Source organism: Simochromis diagramma, unplaced genomic scaffold (genome assembly GCF_900408965.1).
Source record: "Simochromis diagramma unplaced genomic scaffold, fSimDia1.1 OVJJ01000421.1, whole genome shotgun sequence".
Lineage (NCBI taxonomy): Eukaryota > Metazoa > Chordata > Actinopteri > Cichliformes > Cichlidae > Simochromis > Simochromis diagramma.
In genome coordinates, this window is record NW_024387250.1 from 5,293,326 (window position 1) to 5,321,120 (window position 27,795).

At 39.5% G+C, this 27,795-nt stretch overlaps 3 protein-coding genes across 8 annotated transcripts; 2 read left to right on the forward strand and 1 right to left on the reverse strand.

Annotated features, from left to right (window-relative positions):
- The first annotated feature begins 5,635 nt into the window (after nucleotides 1-5,635).
- On the forward strand, nucleotides 5,636-7,266 carry LOC120715005 (peroxiredoxin-like 2A). The gene is given in 6 exon segments (XM_040001720.1): nucleotides 5,636-5,780; nucleotides 6,192-6,259; nucleotides 6,261-6,284; nucleotides 6,370-6,510; nucleotides 6,608-6,772; nucleotides 6,865-7,266. Coding segments are annotated over 6 exon segments (645 nt in total). The 3' UTR covers nucleotides 6,967-7,266.
- Nucleotides 7,267-7,399: 133 nt separating this feature from the next.
- Nucleotides 7,400-14,181, forward strand: LOC120714714 (peroxiredoxin-like 2A). 4 transcript variants are annotated; one of them, XM_040001059.1, is made up of 7 exons: nucleotides 7,400-7,489; nucleotides 9,880-10,122; nucleotides 10,880-11,065; nucleotides 11,505-11,596; nucleotides 11,703-11,843; nucleotides 13,183-13,347; nucleotides 13,427-13,544. In XM_040001059.1, the coding sequence occupies exons 2-7, from the start codon at nucleotides 9,927-9,929 to the stop codon at nucleotides 13,520-13,522; spliced, it is 876 nt and encodes a 291-aa protein (XP_039856993.1). In that variant the 5' UTR covers nucleotides 7,400-7,489; nucleotides 9,880-9,926; the 3' UTR covers nucleotides 13,523-13,544. The 4 variants fall into 4 exon arrangements, with proteins under 4 accessions (XP_039856993.1, XP_039856996.1, XP_039856994.1 ...); XM_040001060.1 differs by lacking the exon at nucleotides 7,400-7,489 and adding an exon at nucleotides 9,291-9,405 and having other exon boundaries at nucleotides 13,427-14,181; XM_040001062.1 differs by lacking the exon at nucleotides 9,880-10,122 and having other exon boundaries at nucleotides 7,402-7,489.
- Nucleotides 14,182-15,333: 1,152 nt separating this feature from the next.
- On the reverse strand, nucleotides 15,334-25,712 carry sfxn3 (sideroflexin 3). 3 transcript variants are annotated; one of them, XM_040001056.1, is made up of 11 exons: nucleotides 25,587-25,712; nucleotides 23,850-24,067; nucleotides 21,916-22,086; nucleotides 20,386-20,484; nucleotides 19,745-19,820; nucleotides 19,547-19,632; nucleotides 19,321-19,448; nucleotides 18,874-18,923; nucleotides 18,619-18,668; nucleotides 18,450-18,497; nucleotides 15,334-18,360 (listed from the first exon to the last, which is right to left on the reverse strand). In XM_040001056.1, exons 2-11 carry the CDS (start codon nucleotides 24,011-24,013, stop codon nucleotides 18,264-18,266), a joined length of 969 nt encoding a protein of 322 aa, XP_039856990.1. In that variant the 5' UTR covers nucleotides 24,014-24,067; nucleotides 25,587-25,712; the 3' UTR covers nucleotides 15,334-18,263. The 3 variants fall into 3 exon arrangements, with proteins under 3 accessions (XP_039856990.1, XP_039856992.1, XP_039856991.1); XM_040001058.1 differs by lacking the exon at nucleotides 25,587-25,712 and adding an exon at nucleotides 25,433-25,457; XM_040001057.1 differs by lacking the exon at nucleotides 25,587-25,712 and adding an exon at nucleotides 25,135-25,316.
- Between the last annotated feature and the right edge of the window lie 2,083 nt (nucleotides 25,713-27,795).

A 27,795-nucleotide genomic window follows, 5' to 3' on the forward strand; every position in this document is an offset into this window, starting at 1 on the left:
TTGTTGCTATCTCAGATTTTCAAGCATGACTTAGCAAACATGTTGGGCAATAACAACATAGTAGGAGATTGTTAGTAGACACGCCTTATTTGGTCATGTCTCCTGCTGTAAAAAATAAACCCAGTCAGAACCTGGTTAGATTTAGAGTGTACTGAGTGTCCTACCACAGGGACACTGCGCTACCTTCAAAATCTAATAATAAGCTATCTAATAGGAGACAGAGGTCAGAGGGGATTTAACATAACAAAATGTGAACTACATCAAACCAGAGAAGATGTGAAAGTCCTGTTTGATGCCAAAGAAAGTGGAGAACCACTCTGGTGTCATAACTGATTGACCTCTGGATCATACACCCCTGTATGTTTTGGTCTAAAAATGCTCAACACAAGCGCATGTTGCTGTTTGTACATGTGAACTCACAAAAAGAGAGTATTTGTTAATGATTGATTGAGAAAAAGTTCTTGATTTATTTTTTCAAAGCCAACAAGATTGCTTTGGTTGTGCTCAAAGATAACTGCTATCAGAGGACCAGCCTGGTACATGATGAAGGTTCATACATACAGGGAGTGCAGAGATATTAGGCAAAAGAGTATTTTGTCCACATCATCCTCTTCATGCATGTTGTCTTACTCCAAGCTGTATAGGCTCGAAAGCCTACTACCAATTAAGCATATTAGGTGATGTGCAACTCTGTAATGAGAAGGGGTGTGGTCTAATGACATCAACACCCTATATCAGGTGTGCATAATTATTAGGCAACGTCCTTTCCTTTGGCAAAATGGTTCAAAAGAAGGACTTGACAGGCTCAGAAAAGTAAAAAATAGTGAGATATCTTGCAGAGGGATGCAGCAGTCTCAAAATTGCAAAGCTTCTGAAGCGTGATCATCGAACAATCAAGCGTTTCATTCAAAATAGTCAACAGGGTCGCAAGAAGCGTGTGGAAAAACCAAGGTGCAAAATAACTGCCCATGAACTGAGAAAAGTCAAGCGTGCAGCTGCCAAGATGCCACTTGCCACCAGTTTGGCCATATTTCAGAGCTGCAACATCACTGGAGTGCCCAAAAGCACAAGGTGTGCAATACTCAGAGACATGGCCAAGGTAAGAAAGGCTGAAAGACGACCACCACTGAACAAGACACACAAGCTGAAACGTCAAGACTGGGCCAAGAAATATCTGAAGACTGATTTTTCTAAGGTTTTATGGACTGATGAAATGAGAGTGAGTCTTGATGGGCCAGATGGATGGGCCCGTGGCTGGATTGGTAAAGGGCAGAGAGCTCCAGTCCGACTCAGACGCCAGCAAGGTGGAGGTGGAGTACTGGTTTGGGCTGGTATCATCAAAGATGAGCTTGTGGGGCCTTTTCGGGTTGAGGATGGAGTCAAGCTCAACTCCCAGTCCTACTGCCAGTTTCTGGAAGACACCTTCTTCAAGCAGTGGTACAGGAAGAAGTCTGCATCCTTCAAGAAAAACATGATTTCATGCAGGACAATGCTCCATCACACGCGTCCAAGTACTCCACAGCGTGGCTGGCAAGAAAGGGTATAAAAGAAGAAAAACTAATGACATGGCCACCTTGTTCACCTGATCTGAACCCCATTGAGAACCTGTGGTCCATCATCAAATGTGAGATTTACAAGGAGGGAAAACAGTACACCTCTCTGAACAGTGTCTGGGAGGCTGTGGTTGCTGCTGCACGCAATGTTGATGGTGAACAGATGAAAACACTGACAGAATCCATGGATGGCAGGCTTTTGAGTGTCCTTGCAAAGAAAGGTGGCTATATTGGTCGCTGATTTGTTTTTGTTTTGTTTTTGAATGTCAGAAATGTGTATTTGTGAATGTGGAGATGTTATATTGGTGTCACTGGTAAAAATAAATAGTTGAAATGGGTATATGTTAGTTTTTTGTTAAGTTGCCTAATAATTATGCACAGTAATAGTCACCTGCACACACAGATATCCCCCTAAAATAGCTAAAACTAAAAACAAACTAAAAACTACTTCCAAAAACATTCAGCTTTGATATTAATGAGTTTTTTGGGTTCGTTGAGAACATGGTTGTTGTTCAATAATAAAATTATTCCTCAAAAATACAACTTGCCTAATAATTCTGCACTCCCTGTAGTGGGGACCACTCTGAGTTCTTAAACTGATTTTCATATTAATTCAAGCTAATTAGAAATTATTAGTATAAGCTCCATTCATTGAAAATTATCGTTACTATTTTGTTTCTATAAAGAAACTCCATGTAGAGCTGTCTTATTTATTTTTCTTCTATTTAATTGATGTGGAAGAACATTTGGGTATACAGTAATACACTATACACTAATGTGCCATGTAACCATGAATTGTTTGATATCTTCTAATTAGTCATTGTGTGTTTGAAATCTACCGAAGACACACACACTAGATAGGGTCTAAAGTTCAAATCCTCTTGAACTTTCAGCTACTAAGAGCCTGTCGGAAAATGAAAAGCACAAAAGATAGTAGACTTATGAACTTTGTATTTCTACAAGGGAGCTTTCCAGTGTATTTAAACCTTCACGTATTTTGAACATTAATTACCAAGTTCCATTTCTTTTTAATCGTCATTTAAGCTGCAATATTTCCCAATGTTGCCCCTCCAATCCGAAACCACTTTGACAAGATCAAGCCACGTGACAGTGTAACCTCCTCCTGTTTGATTGGCTACCTGAAAGTGTGTCTTTTAAAGCCGGGTCATGGTTTCTGGGTCACCTCGGGGCTTGAGGGTCAGTCAGACTCTGAGACCCCGAGGGCCTCAGAGGGAGTGGGTGTTAACACCTGTTTGTCTTTCCTCAGGTTCAAGGACGTGCAGTTTACCTCTGCAGCTCACCTCTTCACAACCTGAGCTCATCTAGTCACCAACCAGTTTCATCTGGATGGTAGTGAGAGCAGGCAGGAAAAGTCGGATCTCTCCTGGCTTGGACTTTTGTTGCACAGTTGAGAGATTGCAGAGGGTTTAGTGTGTGCGCTACAACTTGTTATATAAGCAGCAACAGTCAGTAAACAGCAGATAATGCACACAGTTTGTCACCAGATTTAATTTACTATATGCTCAGATACATAGTGATTTCTTATCAAAAGTTTGTGGTTTTGCAGACTTTTACTACCTACTGGCTTGTTGTTTGTAGTCATCTGAATTATTGGCTTGAAAATCCTTTAATATCAAAAATATGATTATTACAATTTGCTCACAATTTTAACAAATAAAGAAAGCAAAATCTATCTCCACCATCAAGGTACCAGGCACAGATTACAATTGCTATCATTCTCACTCTCCTTCTTTAACTACAGATTTAGCTCGCTGATTGGCTTCACTAGTGCAATAAGAACGTAACATGTCAACCAATGCAAATGAGCAACAACACCACACAGGAGGTGGGGCGCAGTTCTTCAGCTTTGATTGGCTGTCTGTCCCACACACTCCCAGCAGCACTGGTCCCACACAACAGTGTTCTACATTTGTTTATATGTTTGCATTTGTGTGTTAGTGTGACGGGAACACCAGCAGCAAAACAAAGCCAAGACGTCACTTGAACCTCACAGATGAGTTTTACACAATGGTTAAAGCACATTAAATCATCACAAATGGATGAGTTTTTTCTAATATAAACGAAAACAAAAACAGGTCATCTGTTACGTTACCAAGTAATGACCTATAATCATTTACAGCAACAAAAAGACGCTTCCGGGCAGATTAACCCAGCACATGGCTGAGCCAGAGGGAGTGCAGCAGCTGGGCTGGTGGAGAGTCACCCTGCTCTATCTGTACTCCAGCCCATTTGGGACTCTCAGCACATTCCTCTGTGAAGCTGACACCAATGAGTGAAATATTACCCTCAATACCACTCTGGCAATCCACTTTCCTCATAGAAATCATGGAGCAAGGCATGATATTCGTTTGACTTGCCTCTGTGTAATTAAATCTTTCCTGAGTATCTTCTATCTTGAGTCCTTTGGCTTGTTGAAAAAGAGTACTACCACCAGTTTTTCTAACATTAATAGCAATGCCCTCAATATCAGGAAATATCCACCTGCAAAACCACTACATTTAAACGATTATTTATTTACTGGCCCACTCTATTTTACTGCATTATTAGGTAATAAAGTAGTAAACTGCAATGTCATTGTAATGGGAATGCTGATTTTAAGCATATATCAGTTGTTTTATTGCTACAGATAGGGACAAGGAGAAAAGGATACAAGGTTAGAAATAAACTAATGGGCAGCATTTAGCTTTTCAAGAAAAATTAGTTTACAAAAAAATAAGTCAAAATCAAGGTCAAATGTGAGAATTTGACTGATTTTGCATTTTAAATAGATTAAAATTTGTAATTTCATTAATCTGATTTAGGGAAAACAACAACCATTATGCTCATGATACTCAAATATATCTGACACTGAAACCAGACACCAACTCCTTAACCTGTAGTTTATCTGAGGTTAAATCTGGGCTTTCACAAAATTTCCAATTTAACAAAAATAAAACAGAAATTTCAGCAGATCATTACACTCAACGACAGACAGTTACACTTTGCATTAGTCCTTCACAACAAATCTAAAAAGTACAAAAAAAAAAAAAAGCTGAACAAAAAAAAGTCATCAAATCAGTTCTCAAAGAGAGTGTTTTTCAATAAAAACGTTTAAGTAAAGTTAAAACATTTCTTTTTAACAATGTTTTTCTAACACCCAGAATGAATTAATGAAATTCGTTATATGTGGAACTGAGCAAAACCTGAATATCACAACTGCAGATGGCTCAACATGTCTAATAGACTAATGTGTGGTACACAGAGGCATGTTTAATCAATTCTTGACTTGGCTATAACTGGAAAACTGATTAAAATGTGGGATTGATGAATGAGCAAAACAATAATAAACAATGCTATTTGTATCATGGAAGTCAGCTACTGCAGACTTTGTAATGTCGCTAACCTCCTGCAGGTGTCAGTGTTGGTCTCAGCCGATCACAAGAGATGTCCAGTTACTTTCAGCTTGTTTTGCTGGCAAGTAATGAAGAATCACAGAAAAGTGCAACATCCATAAGCAACCTCTGAGTTCCTGTCTAGTTTTATTTATTAATGTTAGCAGCTTAATTGTAATTAGAACAACATAACTCATTAAATAAATATCCAAAAATGCTGTTGCACCACCGAGTCTGCATTGCTGCTTGATAAGCTGTCTGTGCTGCACCATGCTGAACCTGGTACTGAGAATTCAGCTCATCGTAATCCCTGTTTAACAGCAGATTTTGAGGAATTCCTTGCATGTTTTCTTCATATGAGTAAGGATTTGACTGTGATTGGGCTGATCTGAGGGTTGAGAGATTACCAGGCTGCTTGAAAACATAAGATTTCTCCACATTTCTCCATGCAGCACAGCCTGGTAAGAGTTACTTTACAGATTCTAGTTCAGTTAAGTGCTTATACATTATTAATGAGACTATTTTATGTTGTTTAGTTTGGTGACATTCAGAGGGACTGTCCCATGAAAAGACTTTGAGATCATCTTGATTCCCAGCATGCATGAGCGTGCGATAAAGACAGAAACATATCTGAAAGTTAATCTTTGTGCTTGCTTTCTGTGCAGGTCCTCATAGAGCCAGTTTAGGACCATGGTGACTGTTACCACTGTCCTGAAGGCAGTGAGTCTGTTTGTTGCAGAGGTCATAAGCTCCATTACAGACTGGTTCCAGACCAAACCAGTCTGGGCCGACCTAAAAATATTGGAGGACACAGAGCTGAAGACAACTGGAGGGGGTAAGTCAAAGAACAGTATTAAAATTATAACAACTTAGAGATCTGAACATTTGAAATGCAAATTGTATTTTTTATTTGTGGTGGGAAAAAGTATATATATATATATATATATATATAGTACATATATATATATGTGTGTGTCTGTGTGTGTGTGTGTGTGTGTGTGTGTGTGTATTAACACAGGAACTTGTCTACAAGACTGATAAACAGAGAGAGTAATTAAATTATGTGAAAAGTTGTAAATTTGTACAATTATCCAACACCATTCACCATTCAAACTTTCATTAACATTTAGAAGAGAGAAGATTTTTAAGACACATAAATATGGTTCATTTTAAGGATGTGAGTTCTCTTTCTTTAAGGGAAACTCTGTGGCATTTAGATTCAGTAATGCTCTGCTGTCTCTTTTAGTCCATGAGAGACAAAAGGCCAAAACTCTGTGGGAGAAGACTGGAGCTGTAGTCACGGTCGTACGCCGACCCTGGATGATTACTGTGCAGAGAGGTATGAAGTGAGATACCCATGTGTGTAAAAAGAACTGCTTATCTTTCACTCATGCTTTTGATTCTTTCTTTCCTTGTCCCTCTAGGAGGCTGCTGAGCTGTCCTCTCTGAACTCCCAGCTGCAGGACCTTGAAGTTCCCCTCATTGCGGTGGTGAAAGAAAACCTCGGCAAGGAGCTGGACTGCTTCAAGAAATACTTTTTGGGGAAAGTCTACGTGGATCAGAAGGTCTTATGTTGCTCCTCTATGCAATGTTTTGGGATATTCAAAGAAAAAAGGAAGGTTTCATAATTAAAGCCAATAAGCTTTATATTCACTCTCACAGAAAAACTTCTATGGCCCACAAGTGAGGTGGATGTGTCTCTCCATGTTTCTGCGCATCGGTGTGTGGAGGAACATCTGGAGGGCCTACAGGAGGGGCTTCTGGGGAAACCTAAGAGGTGAAGGACTAGTGCTGGGAGGAGTCTTTGTCATTGGGCCAGGAGATCAGGTAGAGCACAAGTGATGTTTGAAAAAAATACCTTATCGCAAGTGTATCTGGATATTTTCATTGGTTATGATTGATTATATTTCTTCTCCCAGGGTATTCTACTGGAGCACCGGGAGAAGGAATTTGGGGATAAAGTGAATATGCTGGCAGTGCTCAGAGCAGCCCGCAAAATGCGAGAAGACATGAAAGGATAGATGCCAGAATTATTATTAGCTTGTGTGATAGTGATAGATAACATGTTCCTAAAAGCATGTCCTCTAGCAAATAAGAATGAACGAGCTGAGATGTCTTGCGATGTGGTTAAAATGTGACACTTTAACTGTGTAATGACTCAATGTCTGGTTATATGAGCTCGACTGTGTAATGATGTTTTGTGTGTTTTTAATGATGGGTTGTTTCTAAACTAATAAAGACAGAACAGCTCTGATCCCAAAGCGCACAAAACCAACACCTTAATCTGGGCCTAATATGATGAAAATTTAATGTAAACTGCATCCCTAGTAGTTAACAATAAAACGATACATCAGCGATGCTCATAGAGAGCCCGCACATTTACCTGTTTCTCAGTCTTGCTTTGACTTTTCTCAATTACGTCAAACGATATTAAATCTTGCTCGATTAGTTTCCCCTGCGCTTAGAATCGGTTAGTACGCCTGCGCAAAAGTCCGAAGACAAGCCGTTTAGTGAGAGGCGTTACTGGTGGCTAAATTGATTTTGGTAAGTGTGTATTTTTTGAAAAACTACTTCATTATCTTCGTCACGGTGACATTTTCGGAGCAAGCACAGATGCATTGGCAGGCCCGGCTGGCTCAGGTTGCAGACTCGGTGACGGGTATTCATTTTAGATGCTAATTTACGGGCGACGGTTTATCTATGAGGCGGCGACGCTGTGATAAACCACAGTAACTTCTGTGGACCTATCTTTCACGCAGTTGCAATCGTCCAGATAATCACACCTTTTCATTTACAGTTTTAAAGTTTGGTCTGCCTGGACAGTTGGCATCGTAAACAAACATCTTGCACAATTACCAGTATCAAGGTCATTATTTGTATCGTGTGATCTGTGGGCGACTGTTAGTTAGTTTTTGCCATCTCATCATCTGATTCCCATGTATGCTAAATGTCAAAGGTGGAGGAACTATTAATGCGTTGACACATGGGTTTTTGAGACCTCTGCATCATCAGTGTAATGGTTTTATTTTTCTTTTCTACGGTGGCCCTGAGAGGCCAAACGTACTGCAACTTAAAAAACCCCCACCAGCAATAAGAATTTATTTTTTATTTTTTATTTTTTGAAACAAATTTTCATATACAAAACAAGTCAAGGATACAGACCAGAATTGTAACAATTTACATTATAAAGATGGTGAAGCAAGTCATCATAACTTTACAGGGAGAAAATAAAAGTTTCTAGGGTAAAGTAATAAGGAACATAGACCTTTTGACACAGGCAGGAAAATTAGAATAGCAAGTATTTTGTGATTTTACAGTATAGTACAGCAGTTTTTTTTTGTTCATATTTGAAATAAGCTTAAGTGACTTAAAATATTGACAAAAGTAATTCAAGAAGACGGTAAACATAGGAGAGGCATTCTTCCACTTACATAAATGAATAAAAAACTTACATAGCACTATTACAAAACTGACAACATCTGAGATTTCAGAATCCAGATTGTCCATAAAGTAAAGAATATCCTTAGATGTGAAGGCAGGTACATTGGAAATTCTGAGTGAAACCCAACAGTGTATTTCAAACCAAAAAGCATTAACATACTGACAAGTGAAAAATAGATGCTCTAGTGTTTCTGGATCGGAAGCAATAAGAAAAATGCTGCAAAAGCACACAAAACACGCCGGGAAGTCCAAACGGAAGTCCGTTTGGCCTCTCAGGGCCACCGTACTTTTCCTTGAAAACCCGAATAAAGTGAACAATACATTTTTAAGCAATAAACTGTTTTAAAAATGCCAGATCTAGCATAAACTATACAAATTAAAACTCATACATGCATGATAATTATTCAGAAATTGACAACACATTTAATAATAATTATCATAATTATTAATATATTAAGTTCAATAAACAAAGAATTGGTTTTGTTGCATTTATTTCATGGTTCAGGCCTTACAGGGTTAAAATCTCATCGACATGCACTTGAGGTGTAAATGAGTTAAATGACTCACTCTACAGCAAGATGACAGATGAAAGAAGTGAAAAGCAAAACAAAAAAACGTTCAAATAGTGTAGATAAATCAACTAATTTACTTTATACCACAGGGTTTGTTGCGCTATCACCAGTGAAGCATTTTATTTTTTAGGAAACTTGTAATTTACTAGTCGTGCTCATTGTTTACATGTTTTGTGGAAGACTAGATTCTGATCAGCAGTCAGTGTTGACAGCTTTTTTTTCTTCTTTCTTTTTTTCCACTTCTGGCTCTGCAGATGTAGAAAGTCAGACTCTTGTGTGCGTTGCACAGATGATTGGCTGCTGCGGTTATATATATATTTTTTGGTTCTTCATTTTCTGAGTAATAAGGAGTCAGAACTCAAATGCTTTTGGGTGTTTGAGTTTTAAACCGGATGGGCTGAACCACAGGAGGGGACGCATTCACTCATTCTTTGGCAATGGAGACAAGTTAGTATTTTCTGATCTTACTTTAAAGTTGACTATATAGAAAAGCCAGATTTGACTCCCTCTGTGTAGCATGCTGTGAACTGGCAACAGTGTTTTGGTTTTCAGTGTAATTTCTGTCTTTATTGCTACACAGAAGAGAACTTAAGGGGCAAAAGTAGGAACTTGAAAAATAGTTACACAGTAGACTTTGTAAGGAAGATCAAACATTTTGTACGTTATGCTTTTGTTACATTTGATTGCACCGTCTGCAGTGTGAGCGTAACTGAAGCCTGGCGAACTTGTTTAACAGGTGGTAAAACCTGATAATTGGATCACAATGAAAGAAAAAGTTTGAAATTCTTTTCCTTTAAACTTGTCAAGTCGATCCCTGACTTTAGCTTTTGATAAAGGTGGATTATGCTGTTGTTTGTTTATGGCATTGCATTGCACTATGCTTTAACCTGCTTAGAAACGACTTGTGTTTCTGTCTTCCAGCGAAATCTTAAGAGTGTGTGTAGTCAGATCATCAGACTTTATCCACCATGCTGGCTCTGTCCAGATGTTCCACAGCTTTGAGCTGGAGGCTTGCCCTCCGCTGCTCTGCCCTCTCCGTGAGGGGCTCTAACCCAGGCAGCCAGCCCTCCACCACAGCCAGGCCTCAGTTTCTAAGGACCCAGGCTGCCCCGTTTCACCAAAGTAAAGCCAAAGCCAGTCCAGACCCAAACAAGATCCTTTCAGGCAAGGACACATTTGACTGCTCCCTACACAGTTAGCCAATCTCTGTCACAGCCCAGACTTCAGGTTTGTTCACCTGTGCATGGCGACTCTTTTTTTTTTTTTTTTTTTTCTTTCTTCCCTACTTATCGTACACTGGAATGACTCCAGGTTGAAATGTTACAAAAACAAACAAGTTAAACGAGTCATTTAATAACTAAATTAACGTCAGATTGGAGTTCCATACGCACAGTTTACCAACCCTTCGGCAGTTAATCGATAAACCAGTTCTCAGAAAATAAAATTACAAAAAAAACCTAAAACAAACCATATTTAAAGATTTTCAGTTCTGGGAAATGGTGATAGATTATGTTTTAAATAATTAAAACAATAAAATAAGTAGTTGCAGCCTGATGTTATGCTGCGATATTTTCTAAAAGACACTGTCAACTAAAAACAAACTCTGCGGTTAGCTGTGCTTTATCGAGAAGCACATTTGCTCTAGTCGAAATTTGCCTGCAGATCTTTGTGTGTGAGGAATTTAATCGCATGTGTGAGTTTTAGATAAGAGTACAGTGGCAAAAACAAACACACACTCACAGACTACAGTCTGCACCAGATTCAAATAAAATGGGCATGCTGAGCCTTGTTGAGATGCAATCTCAGTTGAGATGTGATGTCTGCACTAGCACTGTGAAATATTGTTCTAATAAAGAACAGTTAATGTCCCTTATGCTTATGTTTCTTCTTCTCAACATGCTTTTGCTTTTTTGTGTTGTAGTTTTGTCCTCTGCTTCTGGGCTGGAGGGCGAGCTCTTTGGAATGGGGATGTGGGCTGTGGGTCTGGGTGCCGTCGGAGCTGCGCTAACTGGGATCTTCCTGGCCAACACGGATCTGTGTCTTACTAAAGCTGCCAATGCAACGCTGCAGTACCTTGAAGATGCTGATCTGCACTCCACCACGGGTGGTAAGAAAGCGTTCTGATACGGTACAATATTGGGACGTACCAGACTAACAGCAGATGTAGTTAAGGCTATTAAAAGGAAATATAAAGTTACATAAGCACTAGAATCAGCCACATGTGGTTTCCTTTCCTCGTGCGCGTTTCGACACATTACACATGCAGCGAATGAGGTTTTGTGTAGTATGTAAAGTGAAGCCACTTTCTAGAATTTTCTGGCAGATTAAATCATTGTAAACTTTGGTCAAATTCCTATGCTGAGTATTTAATGAACATCGTGAAAGAGATGCACCATGTGACCGTGAACATTTTGTTTTTTCTATCTTGCAAACTCTGTTAGATTCTTTTAACTGTGGCATTCGTAATCTTTGCGACTTGCGTTTAATCGCTAACGCGTGAGGTCAAAGATTTGATAAGAAATAGTTCAATGTGGGTTTGTCTGCAGATGAGAAGGTCATCAAAGCAAAGAGCCTGTGGGAGACGAATGGGGCTGTGGTCATGGCTGTAAGAAGACCTGGATGATTTTTGTGCAGAGAGGTGACGCCAAAAGTGTCTGTGAATGAACATTGTCTGTTTCCACTCAACTCTAAGTGCATGTGATGAGATTTCTTTTTCTCTTTTTGGTATTTTTGTCTCGCTGCAGGAGGCCTCTGCGCTGTCCTCTCTGAAGCCCCAGCTGGAAGAGCTCGGGGTCCCTCTGGTTGCTGTTGTGAAAGAGGACATCGGCACAGAGATCCGGGACTTCAGACCGCACTTCGCTGGGGACATCTATATAGATGAACAGGTTAGCAGCTGTAGATAACAAGTGGGCATGCTCAGAAAAATTGTGAGAATAATCTGAGAGTTCCTGGCTGAGCTGACAAACCTCTAGCATAGATTTCCGGTTTAGGCTTCAGCAGGAAATCACCATCGTAGCTACCTCGTAACTGAAACCGTATGGTGTACTGAAATGCATGTCGAGTCCTCCTGTGCATTTCAGGTGACTTTTTTGAATTTAATATTTGAGAGAATAATAATAACTGCCATAGCATCCAAAAAAAGTAATCATAGCATCAATATAAACACTCACAAATGTCACATTGCTGCAGGGTGATTGCTGAAATGATCGGAATTTAAATGAAGGAATGTACAAGGAAATGGGAAAACTTGAGGGACAAATATGTTTACCCCCGAGGAAAAAAAACAAATCAAAAAACCAACTGACCACAACAAAGAGTGAAGACGCAGGAGGGGAAAAAGTCGTCGCATCTTTTTGTTTTTATTGGCCGACACCGCATATGAAACAGGACACGGTCACACTGGCACGCAATGAACCAGAAAAAGCTTAAACGCTGGCAACAACATTGGCCACTCACTTCACTTACATTGTAGGTTCTGCAGAGATTCACTGCAAACGTCTAAATCAACATGCTCATAGTCGTTATGATCACTTGGTTATGTTTATTTGCCATGATGGTAACATGAGTACTGTTATCTGTCAGTTATTAATGCTGATAAATTGTTTGGCTTCTAAATATTTACACCCACAACAGCAGGGGAGGCCTGTTTGAAAGGAAGGTAATCGTTCATGTGAAAGGTTGTGAAAGGCTGAATTCATCGCCGCTGAACTCTTTGGAGTTTTTTTCTCAGCGATATCTTTTTCATTCTCGGCACGAGTGCGTCTCTAATGGTATCCACCACACACATTATCCACACACGATCTAATCTGTCGCGTTTCATTAGCTCGCTGCTATTAAGCTTTTCAAGCATACATCTCCTCTTTGTCTTTCTGACATTGCCTCTGCTGCTTAAAAAGCTCTTAAATGCCCTCCTCCTTCCTCCTAATGGTTTTTCTAATGGGAGCTCTGTGAATAAATTAATCCTGACCAGCATCTTGTCTTAACTGCAAGGGGCCGTTTTACCGAATGTCCTGCCAGAACCACAGTTACAAGTACCCCTGTCTTTTGTATGATCTTTAATCTCAAATCAAGCAGCAGTGCAGGGATTGCTTGTTGACAGTAAGAGTGTTGGGTCATGAGAACGCAGTGATAAATCAGTTTTAGAGTAGCAGTCAAATAATGCTACTGTAATTGCTGTATGCTGTGTATAAATGAGGTGGACTGAAACTAAAATGTGCATTGCAGAAACGTTTTTATGGCCCGGTGCAGAGAAGGATGGGAGGCCTGGGGTTCATTCGCCTGGGAGTGTGGCAGAACTTCATGCGAGCCTGGAGGTCTGGGTACCAGGGCAACATGAATGGAGAGGGCTTTGTCCTCGGAGGGGTGTTTGTCATCGGACCAGCAGAACAGGTAGCTTCCACAGATTTGGCTCAGTGATGCTTCACAAAATTCGTCTCTATTTTTAAGCACATGTTTTGTTTTTTGGCAGGGCATCCTCCTGGAACACCGCGAGAAGGAGTTTGGCGATAAGGTGGACACGGCCGATGTTCTAGAGGCCGTTAAAAAAATTGTACCAGTGAAATAATTTTCGTAGCACGCTTTTATTAGATCACAACTTGAATAGCAAATTGAATATTTTTAACCTCATGCAGAGTTTCAGTCAAAATCGAATATAATTATTATTTCAGTAACGTTCTGGTATTTATGAAGTCTGTGTTGTTTAATATCATAAGATGCCGCTGACTTTTGCACATGTAATTTGCTGTTGGTTATGAAAATCAAGCCACCTACAAGCTAGATTCTTGACACGGGTATGAAAATGTTAGGGAATTAAAGGCATCACTTCCTTTTAGGTGCAGCAGCCATTTATTTAAGGTCACTTGAAAATCAGATGCTTTAATCTAATGGCTGAATTTTACATCTGAATATAACTGAAACATTTGAAATGTTGACTCTGTGTAAAAGCTTAATTTGCTTCTACTGGTCAAGCTCTCAAACACTCCTTTGACATAACAAGAGCGTGCAGTCTGTGTGTGATAATGACAACTTCACTCTAAACTCTTGGTCGAGGGGAGCAAGTTTGATGCCTAAACACACACACACTGCTGCTGTCGTCATGTTGAGGACTGTTTGTGGTGCAGGCGTTGCTCGCTTTTGTATGACTTTGCGTATGAGAGAGAATTTTATGCATCTGCACATTTGCATACCAGCTGCAGAACAGTGAATAAAGAAGACCTCATCCAATATCTGTGCTTTTCTTTTTCTTTAAATGTAATTTGTATATTGGTTAAAACTTGGTCTAATAAAACAACTTACACAGCTCATATGAGAGTTTTCAGAGAACTTTAGTATTTTTTTGAGTTTTGAACATTTAAAACTTTATCCTTGAAAGCACAACAACAAAAACAAACCAAAAAAATTCCTCTGCATGAGTCTGGTTTTATTATGTTCTACCATTTCACCTTTAGACACAAAAAATACTCTTGTCAGGAACCTTGGTATTATTAATTACATCAGTAAGGTCACCAGAACGGCTCTCTCCCTCTTGCAAGTATATCAAAGGTTAGAAAATTCTTATCTCAAACTTGCACCGAGAAACTGGTCCATGCTTTATTAAGCAGGTTATATTGTAATGGTCCATTTACGGGACTCTCCATCAGTATGATGACTTCAACTGTTTCAAAATGCAACAGCCAAGATCCCTACAGGTACATGAAAATCTAACCATATTACCCCATTGAAGTGATGGCAGGATGAACCCATGTAATTTGGCAGGTTATTTTAACCATGTCTACATGATGAAATGCACTGAGCGATCAAAGATTTACGTTAAACAGCAGTTGAATGGTGTACTTAATAAAGTGGCCAGTGTGTATAAATTCGAGGCAAAGTCCTTTATATATAGGAGCTACCACAAGGACAATTTACACACACACACACACGTGTATCTATAGCTCTCTATATGAATCAGTAGTAATGCGGAGGAGCTTTTTACCACTAGGTAAGGAAAGCAACTGCTTGGGCCCCCAGGTCAGTGGGGTGGGACCCAGAGGGCTGCCAAACTTTAAGTTACAGCAGTGGCAAAGTCAGCAGGGACACAGGGAGAGACGTGATCACATTTACTTTTTCTCTTATATTCATCAGTTAATTCATCTAACAGCAGCCTAATTCGTCCTGCTCTGCTGACTGTGACGTGACCATGTCATAGAGTGTGAAATTTCTTTGTTTGACGGTGTCAGATTAAAGTTGTGAATGTTCCAACCACCAAAATTCAGTGGTTTTTAAGTTAGGTTAAATGTTTACCCTCATATCTGAACTGTTCTGCTGAAATATTCACTTATATGGTGATAATAACCCGTGTTAAATATTACTGCATGAAACAAGCATGCTTGGGCATTGATGTTACACATTTTATTCTATTGCTCAGATTAAAATACATCTCACGTCCAGGAAATATACATTTCAAAACAATACAAACAGAGGGAGAAAACACAAATACTTATGTGAGTTGTATGTATATAAAATAACCAAAACATTCATGAAGTGTAGCATGACATGACTTTTCCATGCATGCCTTCAGTATGCAAAGTTGTAAAACACTGAAAGAACTCTGATCTAAAATGTTACTGTCAATAAAATCAATGGCAAAAAAATGAATTCCAAAAATAAAGTGTGTGTTGGACTTTCTTTACATTTTCAAACTTGTAGCTTTGTATTCAAGACAATGGATTTGGTGGAGAGGACCACTTGTGTTAAAATACACAAAAAACAAACTGTTTTTGCACAAGTATGGCAAAAGGTCCATTTGCTAAAGCTGAAACAAAAACTTTTAAAAAGCTACACACTTCCTCAGTCCTTTACCCGTTTCATCTTTGGCTGGCTCTACAGGTGTGACATGATACGGTGGTAAAACACAGTCACAAGCTGGGACGATGAAAGTTTCCAAACGTGTCTGAATGCCGACTCAAACCCCTCAGTTTTGTTCTTAAACGTTTGTGCACCAAAACGCGAGTAGAAAAGGAGAAAGATGGGAACAAAGCAACTTGGTTACGAGCAACGAAAGCTAGCAGACCACAAATGATTAAAAATTAGCAGACGCGAAGCCACGATTCAATCAGCATTATCCAGCATGATGAAGACTCACAATCATCAATGCACACTTGTAAAAGCTCCTTTAAAACAGCAACACAAATCCAGTTAACTCCTACAGCAGCACGGCAAACACATCACACAGTAGCTGCAGTCAACATCGGAGCAAAAAGGTCTTCAGTGGGCACTGCAAACACTTCTACATATAGACTATAGTAGTGATGCCAAGTGTGAAACACTGTCCTGCAGTGCATGTGATCCCATGTCAGTGTCTAATTCAAGCAGGGGACTCAAACAGAAGCTTTCTGTTCACATGGATGAGATGAAAGGGAGTGAAGTGTTCATATGAAAACCCAATTTCTCTCCAAAACAACAGAGCCAATAGTTTAAAAAAAAAAAAAAAACACTACGTCCATTTTCATTTAAGTTTCAAGTAGCAACACTCTCCTAACGTTTGGTGAATAAAGCTACTGAATGTTGGAATCGCACATTAACACAATCACTGTGCATTGGTATCTGTACAAAAAGTCCATTCACAAAAATGCAAATGCTGTGCGGTTACTACAGTCCCTTAACGCCCAACATCTGTCCACAACTACATCGAAGTGTCTTAATGGAGATGAATTTTGGTGATCTATACAATCTTACTGTGGTCACATTTTTAACCAACATACACAAAACATCACTTTATACTAACACTGAATCCAAGCTGGTAATTTGCAACAGTGATAAATCAAACTATAGGAACACTCCTCTAATCTGAGAACTGATTGGTCTTGAAGCAGGAGAAGCTCCTAGTCATTTGCAATAAGTTACACTATATATATATATATATATATAGACTCCTGTACCAAGAGAAGAGGACATTGTTTCCAAGTGCATATGTGGGGCCATCTGATGCATTCACTAACAGAGGCATACATTTTAATTAAAATCTCTAAAATCCCTCAAAAATGTGCTTCGTAGCTTCTACATTTTATGTGCTTTGTACATAAATATATCCAAGAAAAATATAATTATTTTTACACCACTAACACACCATCATCACTATCTAACCACACTGGAGACACTGCATTTGGAGAGCTTGGTCAACAATGTGAATGACTGTTGATCAAAGATGCTCAAACTCGGCCGAGCTGTCCACATTAACAAAGCAGCTACAAACACTGCACACACAGCTACCATGACCTATAACCAGGAGTTTACTATTTTGACCTATTACACAACATTTATTGCTGTCCTTTGGTTTAACAGGACATCAGTGGCTCTCGCGCTTTTGACAATCTGGCTGTTTTGATGTCTCCCGGCCCACTTCAGGTCAGGTGCAAACACTAAAAAAAACCCTCCTCCAAACTGTGAGTTAGTATTCACATAACAGCAGCAATACATTTAAGATAATTTAAGATCCTTATCAACGGTATCAACAGCATTTCTACTTCCTCATGGACACACAACACACTATCCTCTTTCCACCGGATGCCACTACTTAAAAGCGCCATCACCTTTAAAAAGAAAAAAAAAACCCAGGCTACCACAGTACATACTTATGCTGATGAGAACCACAGTTTGTAGTGTTGACTGATATAGGATGAGCGATTTGCTATATAAAGATCTTTGCCACAGGTACTGAGCACCTCATTACTTTGACTAAGAATATGAAGGGCATAAGTACACTTAGAGGAGAGTAGATGAGCGTAAGAAGCTGCACTGGGTAACAACAGGCATGGTACAACAAAACAGGAACTTCAACAGGAGTCGGGCTATTTAGAGCGACTTAATATACAGTTTTCTTGGGGCAACCGAGTTGGTGGCCTCAAGCTTTAACAAAACTGTCAGTGCGAAATATATGACACTGGAATATACACTGGAAAAAGTGGGAGCACAAGACAGAAAAGACTGTTACATTCAGAAGAAGTTACACACATGAGTCTTCATTTTAACTGAATCAGAAATGAACCTGAATGCAACGCAAGATATTGGCGGGTTGAGGACAAATCAGTAACTTCACGAATAGCCATCCAAAAGTTCAGCTGTGACCAGCGGAAGACAAAAAACACACCACAAAACAATAAACTGTAAATAGATGGTGCTCTTCTCTCAAGAGAAAAGAAAAAGAGCCTTAACAAAAAAAAACAACAACCCCTGCAAATATATTTTATTTCACCCTTCCAACTGAATCCAGAGCACTATGTGTGTGTGTGTGTCTCAACATATGCATGGAAATGTGCTTGCTGCTCCTACAGGCCTTTGTTGAAGTAGACAGTGGTGATGTGAGGACTGGTCTTTCGTATCCTTTCTTGCAGATCTTCTTCCAGCCCGCTAACACTCATAGAGCTACAAAGAGATGGTCCAGCATCATTAAAAGGCAGCTAAGTTAAACAACTCTAGATATAGACTGAATGAGTGAAAGTGGCTACTGGTACCTTTTCTGAGGGAACAGGGCGCAGCACAGAGGAGTTGCAAACACCAGGCTGAAATCAAGAGATGAAAACGGGAATGTTTTAGATGTTGTTGCAGGTACTTTCTAGGTGAAGTTAAAAATATCATTTGATAAAAGGACACTCTCACTGATAACAAGTCTACTTTACTCACCACAAACCGACTAGTCCCACCTGGACTGGAGCGTTAAGAATTGGGAACCGCTGCAGAGAAAACAGATAAAAATCAGGGACACATACATATCAGATGAGTTTGTCTTTACAGAGCGTCCACAGACACAAGCATTCAATGTATGTGCAACATGTGGAATGTGGTGCGACTCTTTAACCTCATAAAATACCAGCATGTCTGGTAAATCCACTCAGTAGAAACAAAGCAGTACAGCAAACACGGATGCAATTCGCTTACCTTCATGAAAGCTCTCTTCTCCAGAGCATTCATTATGACAGGAGGAATGGCTGTGAACAGAACAACAAGTCAGGTGGGGGTTTCTGCTTCAATAGCAAAACAGGAAACTGTTAGTAAGGCTCAGAATGTGTGAGGTGAAGATACATTTTCTAATATATTTTTGGTGAGTGACGATCATAATGTTTTCTTGAATATTTCAGGGGAAACAAAGTCAACATATATTCTCTTAACTTTGTGTTTGCTGTCTAGCGGCTCTTGAGATAAATATCTGGGTCATAGGCTGTTAAACGATGAATACTATACAGAACAGGCAGAAAAACGGGGAACCTAACCAGCCAGAAAACTCCATAAAGCAGAGAGGAGCTGCAGTTTCAGCTGATACTTCTTTGCAGGTTTGTCACTAATGCATGCAAGGTAATGACCAAGCAGAGAAAAGGTCGACGTTACCCATTGCAGGCATCGCCATCCCAATCCTCGACACCACCACCTGCACGATGGCTTGTCTGGCAGCATTTGGAGACTCTCCTAACCGGTTTCCATTCTCATCAGTTACAGGGATACCGTACTTTAACTCCCTGATAGTGGGGAAAAACAAACATCATGTAAAGCTGTCACACCAGCTGTTAAAATATTAATCAGTGGCCTATTATAGTTAATACTTTAGTGACCTCACCTTTGCCTCATGAAGGGAATGTTGATACAGTTAGCAGCAGCAACAGCAGCAAAAGGGACAAACCGGCTGATGATTGGAGGGAGACGCTGCAAAGACAACAAAATTAAGCAATCAGGATCACATCTCAGAGCAAGTCATGTGTGTTTGTTTTATCTTTGGTTTACTTCATGTTTGTTGCACTTGAAACAAACGTATTACCGTAGCTAGAGACTTGAGTCCCAGTGCAGTGACTACGGCTCCAGTTGTTGCACTGACGTAGGCTGCACCGAGCTGGCTGCGAGAACAAAATTATCACAGGTCACACACTGAGAACCCACATCCCTTTTCAGCATTTTCATAAGTGAAATAGAGCCAGTTATGCATCACCACATGAAGACAGCAGCTCAGAGTCTACAAATTAAGCTAAGGTGAATCAATGCAAAGTTTATGTGGACCAAGAAATGCGTGAAGTCATGTATGAATATTTAAGAATGAACGAAAACATCCTCGCAAATAATTGCAAAACAGAACATTACAATATGTGTTTCACTGACTGCATGCTTGATCCATAAATATGCATTCGCATGTTGCTGTTCTTCATAAATGCATGCATTCAATGCATTTTTGCAGCGTCTGGAAGGGGTAATTTATTGCAAATATGCTGACCTGTTGTCAACAAGGAGCACATAATCTAAGTCAGCATGAGATCACTGTGACACGAGGCCGAACATGCTTAACAGTGGAACGTAATACCGCTGTGAGGGAGAGGACAGCCGCTCCCACAACCTCCTCACAGAGACTAGTTTAGACGTGGGACAGGAATGATCAAGAGAGGAAGGGAAATGAGAAGTCCTCCATACTTCACGGTGATGGGTGCGTCTCCACTGCGGTTGGTGTAGTTGACGACGGCGTTAAAGGACTGGTTAACCCACTGCCAAAACACCACTGCTGGAGTAGTCCTGCAAAAAACATGAAGGAACAGCGACAGAGTGTTTGAGGAAGTGAGATTTCACGCTGCGTGTTCGGTGCCATTTGCGCTGTGGCAAAGAAGTGACACTACTTGAGAAAGTAGCTGCTCGCAACAAACACTTAAAAAATAATAAAAAAAAAGAGGATGCAAGCAAAACGACTAAGTAACCTACAGATGCATTTAGTCATAACTGCATACAGATAAGTTTGTGTGGACCCTCATTTCACACTAGTGTTCCCAGCAGATAACATCTTCATATAAAATCAATCAGCCCATAGTCAAGTTTGAATAAAATTCACATGCAAAAGATACAGATCATCTTGATAGGGTATGTGTCACAATTTTATTCATGTGACCTAAAAACCAAATGGTCCTTTAGCACAGTTTACAGGCCTGCAGAAATATATGCTGAATTTCAACTTTAACTTAAATCACCTAAAATATTCATATTGGTATTAAGAAACCCCCCAAAGCACTCGCTCTCTTCTTTACTATACCAATTTTACTATATAAAGCTATAATATATAGACTTTAAAATGTCACCATATGGTGCCCTCAAGTGGTAGGATGCAAAAACAACATTGTGGTTGATGGTAGTGCACGATACATCCAACCTGAACCCGAGTAATAAACATAAACATAATATGACAAAAATGATAGACTTAATTGTTAAATATTAAATCAACAAAAACGTGAAAAAATACTTAAAATCAAATGTGAACTATTAACATAAAATTTTAAAATAAATCCGTTTTTAAAACTATGGCCAATAATCTATTATTTAGTTTCACCATCTATTTCTGTAATTACAAAGAGTATTAAAAGTCATCTCAGCTTTACTTTTTATCATACTGTGTATACTTTTATTGCAGATCAAACTGTTTCTCCCACACCCACACCCATAAACATAAACTACACTCTTCTTACACTCCTGACACTTTATTCACTTTTAGTCACTTGCAGTTATTTATTCACCTTCAGTCACTTTAATTTTAAAACTGTGTAATTTTAAAACTGTATATACTGTGTATTTATTATTTCACTCCTATTGCCTGTTCCTATTGTCCTTATCTTCAATGTATGCTGCTCAGTTGTTTGTTAATTGCCCCTTGGGGATAAATAAAGTCTTCTGATTCTGAACATGAATTGATCACATAGCTTATTAAATGGTCACAGCATAGTGAGTTATCAGTAGAATTAAGAGCAACATTTTTTATTCTTTAAGAGGATTTTCCCTCTGCACAGGGATTAACATTTCTATTTTTGCTGCTGTATTAAGGCTGACTTTTGGTCACACAGAAACTGTATCAAATTCAGTCTTTCATTTATTAGATACTCATTTTTCCATTTCTAGATTCTCTTTAGGGAATAATTTTAGAAGCAGATTATAGTGAATCGTGTGTTTAAACCTGAGCTGTACCTGTAGAAGGTGAGCATGCAGCCTGTGATGGACATGTTCATTGGCACCTGAGCAGACATCCGGCCAATCACAAACATCTTCTCCCCTGTGTCGGGGTGGAAGGCAGAGTCATAGATGTATTTGGCTCTCCAGAGCTCATCCTCCGTCAGACCAGGCTTCACGATCCCAGCTCTGAAAAAGTCATAACAGTACAGCGCTACAGTACAGTTTTTGTTATATGTAAAAAAAAAAAAAAAAACCCGGAGAAAACAAGTCAGCATATAATCTCGTTCAAAGCTCATTCCTATCTATGCCTTACTCAGATCAGACATACTACCCCGCTTCCCAAAAGGTTGGGACGTTGTTGTAATATGCAAATAAAAACAGAATGCAATGATTAGCAAATCTCATAAATCGATATTCTATTTACAAAAAACAACATCAACAAAAAACATGTCAAATATTTAAACTGAGAAAATGTACAACTATAAGAAAACTATTAGCTCATTTTGAATTTGATGGAAGTAGTGGGTCTCGTAAAAGTTGGAGTAGGGGCAACAAAAACACTGGAGGAGTTCGTTCTCCAGCTGTTTGGTGTTGCTATTTTTAACAAATTAGGTTAATTGGTAGCATTTTAGCAACATGATTGGGTATAAAAAGAGCACCTTAAAGTGATGGGGTTTCTCAGTATCTTTGCCTCACACAGTGCAATATATCTCCATCGCATAGAGTTGATCATGTTGATCCAAGAACTGGGATGTTTTTATCTTCCAGGAGTTGTGTACAGATCCTTGCAATATGGGGGCGTGCATCATCATGCTGCAACATGAGGGGATGGTTTTGGATGAATGGGACAACAATGGGCCTTAGGATCTCGTCGTCGTCTAACCTCGATGAGGACGACGAGCATTTAGATGAACTTCCCTGAGACAGTTTCTGACAATTTGTGCAGAAATTCTTTGGTTATGCAAACCGATTGTTGCTGCAGCTGTCCGGGTGGCTGGTCTCACACGAACATGGAGGATAACATGCTGGATGTGAAGGTCCTGAGCTGGTGTGGTTACACATGGTCTGCGGTTGTGTGGCGGGTTGGATGTACTGCCAAACTCTTTGGCGACAGCTTATGGCAGAGAAATGAACATTAATTTCACAAACAGCTTTGGTAGACATTCTTGCAGTCAGCATGCCAATTGCACACTCCCTCAATATTTATGCTGTCTAATCAGCACCTTGATATGCCACACCTGTTAGGTGGGATGGATTATCTCGGCAAAGGAAGAAGTGCTCATGAACACAGATTTATGAACAACATTTGAGGAATGGGTCTTTTGTGTATGTAGAAAATGTTTCAGATCTTTGAGTTCAGCTCATGAAAAATGGGAGCAAAAACAAAATGTTGCATTTATATTTTTGTTCAATGTATGAAATTGCCAGGTAGCACACCTGGAAATCACCATAAAGATACATACGGGTTTAAGAGCAACGCATGCTCCCATCCACATGACTTCTTTTAACCCTAACCCTTGCATATTTCAGCAAGACAATGCAAAACCACACACCGCGTCCACATACTTAACCTTTCACCAACTGAAAACAGCACGAGATGAAAAATATGACAAATATGACCCCAAAATGTAGAGAAGTTCAAATCCTACGTGAGCCAAGAATAGGACAGCATTCCTCCCCCAAAATCCATAACTAGTCTCCTCAGTTCCCAGAAGAGAGGACTCAACACAATGGCAAACATGGCCCTTTTACAACGTTTTTGAGACATTTTGCTGCCAGTAAATTCAAAATGAGCTAATAATTTTCTTAAAATTGTACACTTTCTCAGTTTAAACATTTGATATGTTTTCTATATCCTATTGTAATTAAAATATGGGTTTTTACACAGTGTCTTTTGGAATAAGGGTTATACATTCCTACTCCCTTCTTTATATCTTGACCTTCTCTACCTGTAGTTCTCCACAGTCACTCTGGCCTCCTCCAGAGTCTCAGAGGACAGCAGGACGTTCCTGGGGTCTGTGACCATGAAGAAGTGCTTGGCGCGGCCCGTGAACGTGCCTTGGTCCCATCTTGGCTCCTTGATGTTTATGTTGCGGGACACCTCTTCTGACATCCTGGCTTCTTCACTCAGAAATTTTGATTAGTGCTCAGGCACAAACGTACAACACTGCAGAAAACATCAAGTCAGAAGAAAAAAAGAACCGTATGAGTTGGATTAACTAATGCATTTCTCATAGAAAAGACTTGTCAAAACATTTTATAGGCAAGAAAAAAAACCCCCAAAAAACAACAAACATACCCTGAATGTTATTTTAAAATTTTATGCATGCTCAAATATCACAAACAGAGATCAAAGTTTGAAACAACATAAGTATGGCGACCTGATTCCTAGCCCTACAAGTGTAATTATTGTAATGAAAAACGCTGGCGGCAGAGATAAGCGCTCATCCGCGTTTCACTAAAAGCTGTGCTGCATTCCAGAGATACATTGTGCTAACGAAACCCTCCACCTTTACTGTACAGGACACCACCCTGTACAATCTTTGTGGAAACAACCCTTCGAGGCATTCGAGTTTTACTCCATTCTTCATCACTCAGTGCTTTCTGAAGCCCAAATAACACTTTCTGTTTGCTGTATTAAATTAAAACCCACAATAAACTGTTGTTTTGTCCATTTGTGGGTTCCTTATAAGCAGCTCTTCACTTTCAGTGCAGTTCAAATTAAAATGTGAGCTGTGTCTGTGAGTATAGGATAAAGTAAAATTAAGATGATGTTTTTATCCATTAAATGCCCACACCACACCAAAAAGCCCACAGTCACTTAAAAATCCAAGTTGGACTGTACAATTTCAAATAAAACAATACCTCACTTGTAATACAACTATTGACCTCTTTCAGATCCAACTCTTTATCTCTGTGCTGTTCACATTATGGCTTTTCACCACAGTGTTAACTGGATAACGTCATCAAGCACTTGGGCCATAATTGAGTAAGAAACTGGGGGGCACAGCAGTGTGGAGACCTTGGTTTGTTCTTTCTGGCATGAAGATCACAACTACCAAATTGATTTAAAAACAAAAAAACACCGTAAAGAGCGAGATAACACCTGATAGCGTGGATAAACAGATAACAGAGGAGTTGGCTATTGGTTTGCTCCTTCAAACTATGTGTAAAGTACATGAGCCTCCAATCGCCTCACTAGCGAGACAACCACATGAATGATGTTTGTCATACCGAAATAGCTGATTAAAGAAAACCGCGACAGACACAGTGGCAGATGGGTTTGGGGTTGTCACGAGAAGGTGCCCCAGTTCCTGTCACCAAGCTGGCTGCTAAATGGCTAGCGAACACGCTAGCAAGGTAGCCGACAGCAGCACTGCAAATCACGAACTGGAGAACAGAAATACCCACTGTTGTTAATAAAACGGAGTTAAATGTAAAAAACAAAACAACCCCCCCCCCCCCCAAAAAAAACCCATTAAATGTTCGGACAGATGGGAGAATAAACAAATTTCTAATGTCATCAAAATACCTGCTAACTAACGTCCCCTAACCAGCTAGTTTACAAGCTAGCAAGAACATTAGCACCTCAGTTAGCGTTGTAAGGACAAATGTGGAAATAGAGCGAGCGCTAATTTAATCAGGATCTGATCAGTGATGTGAATTCAGCAATCACGGAAACATACCTGCTCTTAACTCCCTGGTTTTTGAAAATGTATGACCTCTCAATATCACAGCACCACCGGGAAGACATATGCTGCCTTCGCGTACTTATTGAAATATAGTAACATAGCGTTTTGAAAAAAAAAGGATGGGTCGGTAAATAATATGTGGAGCAAGTAACTATCAATAATGTTCTGTCTATGTTCTGTGTTACTCATATGAGGTTTCATTACAGATGTCTACAGTGATAAAATAATGGGAATTAAAATGCGTGCCAGACGGTATGTGGACGGTCAAAGACTTCTTCGATTTGTTTGTTCAGTTGCAGTATGATGAATATCTATTCTGTTCTATTATTTTTTATTAAATACAACAGTAGAAAATGTAAAATATAGAATAAATCATTTAAATGTAGTCAAACTGTTCGCATGTAGCTGAGGGTAAAAACAAAAACGAGTTTCTAAGCTGCCCGTTAAGGCAGCGCCGTGCGACGAAACAGGATGGGCGGTGTTTGTGGTGAAAAACTCCTGGGCGTGGGAGGAAGATCACGCAGGATTGGCTAAAAGCTGACGGGACAGGGGAGGAGTCCACTTCCCAGAAGTCCTTAGTTTGTGCCTATTAGTGATGGGATTTCCGACTCTTTTTAGAGAATCGGCTCTTTCAGCTCGACTCACTAAAAAGAGGCGGCTCTTTCGGCTCTTCAGGTTGTTTTGTTGCTTTAATTTATTTATTATTAACAATAATATAAAATTATGCACAAAAGGAATTACTAATGTAAAAAAAAGTGGTTTTATTTATATATGTTTATATATAAATATATGCGGTGGCACCTAAAGACGAAACACGTACAAACTCCAAAAAGCACGTACAAATTCCAAAACACATTTCTAGCGTTAACTGAACTTCCAAAACAGAGCTACCTAGATCACTTAAATTACACAATTGAAAGCATATGTGTATTGTTTGTGTATTTATACACAAGCGCACATATATATTCAAATAATTTAAAAAAAAAGTTCATTTACCTGTTACTACCACACACCAAATCCGGTCGTTGGTACTTGCTGGCTTGTGTAGCCACTGGGTAACAAAAGCTCAACACTGCGCCTAGCATTCTGGAGCACTTCTGTTGTGTTTTGTACGTGTTTTGGGGTTTTTACGTTCTTCTGAGTTTTTATGTGCTTCTGAGTTTTTACGTGCTTCTGAGTTTTTATGTGTTTTGGAGTTTGTACGTGCTTCGGCGTTTGTACGTGCTTTGGACTTTTTACGTGTTTTGGACTTTTTACGTGTTTTGGAGTTTGTACGTGTTTTGAAGTTTGTACGTGCTTTGTCTCTAGGGGCTACCGTAAATATACTTTTATTTATTCACTCCACATAAAATGTAATAAATAAATCATACAATACAGAAACCAACTATTTACATTTCAACTTTTAACTATTTAAATTTCAGCTTTTTCCTTTTAAACAAATTTAAAGTGAAACAACACAAAACACTGCAAACCACAACACAATTAAATATAAATTAAAATATGAAAACAAAAAGCAAAGTATGTCTTTGTGCCCCCCTTTTCCCTGTTCATGCCCTATCGGCCCCCCTGGCTAAACTTTGCTAGATCCGCCCCTGCACAGTTACCAGACGTCAGCTGCATAGAAAAGGATCCTGGTGTAGAAAGTAATATTAAATAAATTCTAATAACAGATTATCAAGGTTAAACGTGCTGCTGTTGTTCAGCCGCTGGTTTCCTCTTTCTGGTGCAAAGTGGGCGATAGACAAACAAGAGAGACGGACTCGCAACAGAAAAGCCGATCAGCTGATCATTGATCAGTTTCAGGATTGAAGTAGCAGCAGGAGAGGGAGGGAGAGAGAGGCAGTCGCTCCATATATCGGTTGTTAAGCTTAACGCTGGAATGCTTAACAAACATTCAGAGATGAACTTACACACTTGCTTTACTTCTCTCTGGGATAACTTTGTCGGAGATGAAATGCCGGTTTGGTAGCGAATGCTCAACCAGACAACAGGTCTTGCACGCCACAGCCGCTCTATCACGTGAGCTGAGTTATGCCATGTTGCAAGTTTTGTGAGGTGCTTTTTTGATATTTAATGGATCGATTACATTTTTTATTTCTCTCCGATATCCGATCCAGAAATTTACGCCAGTATCAGACCGATACCTAATAACTGATCGGTCCATCTCTAGTTTTAATCACACTCATTTTGTGATTCTGATGTC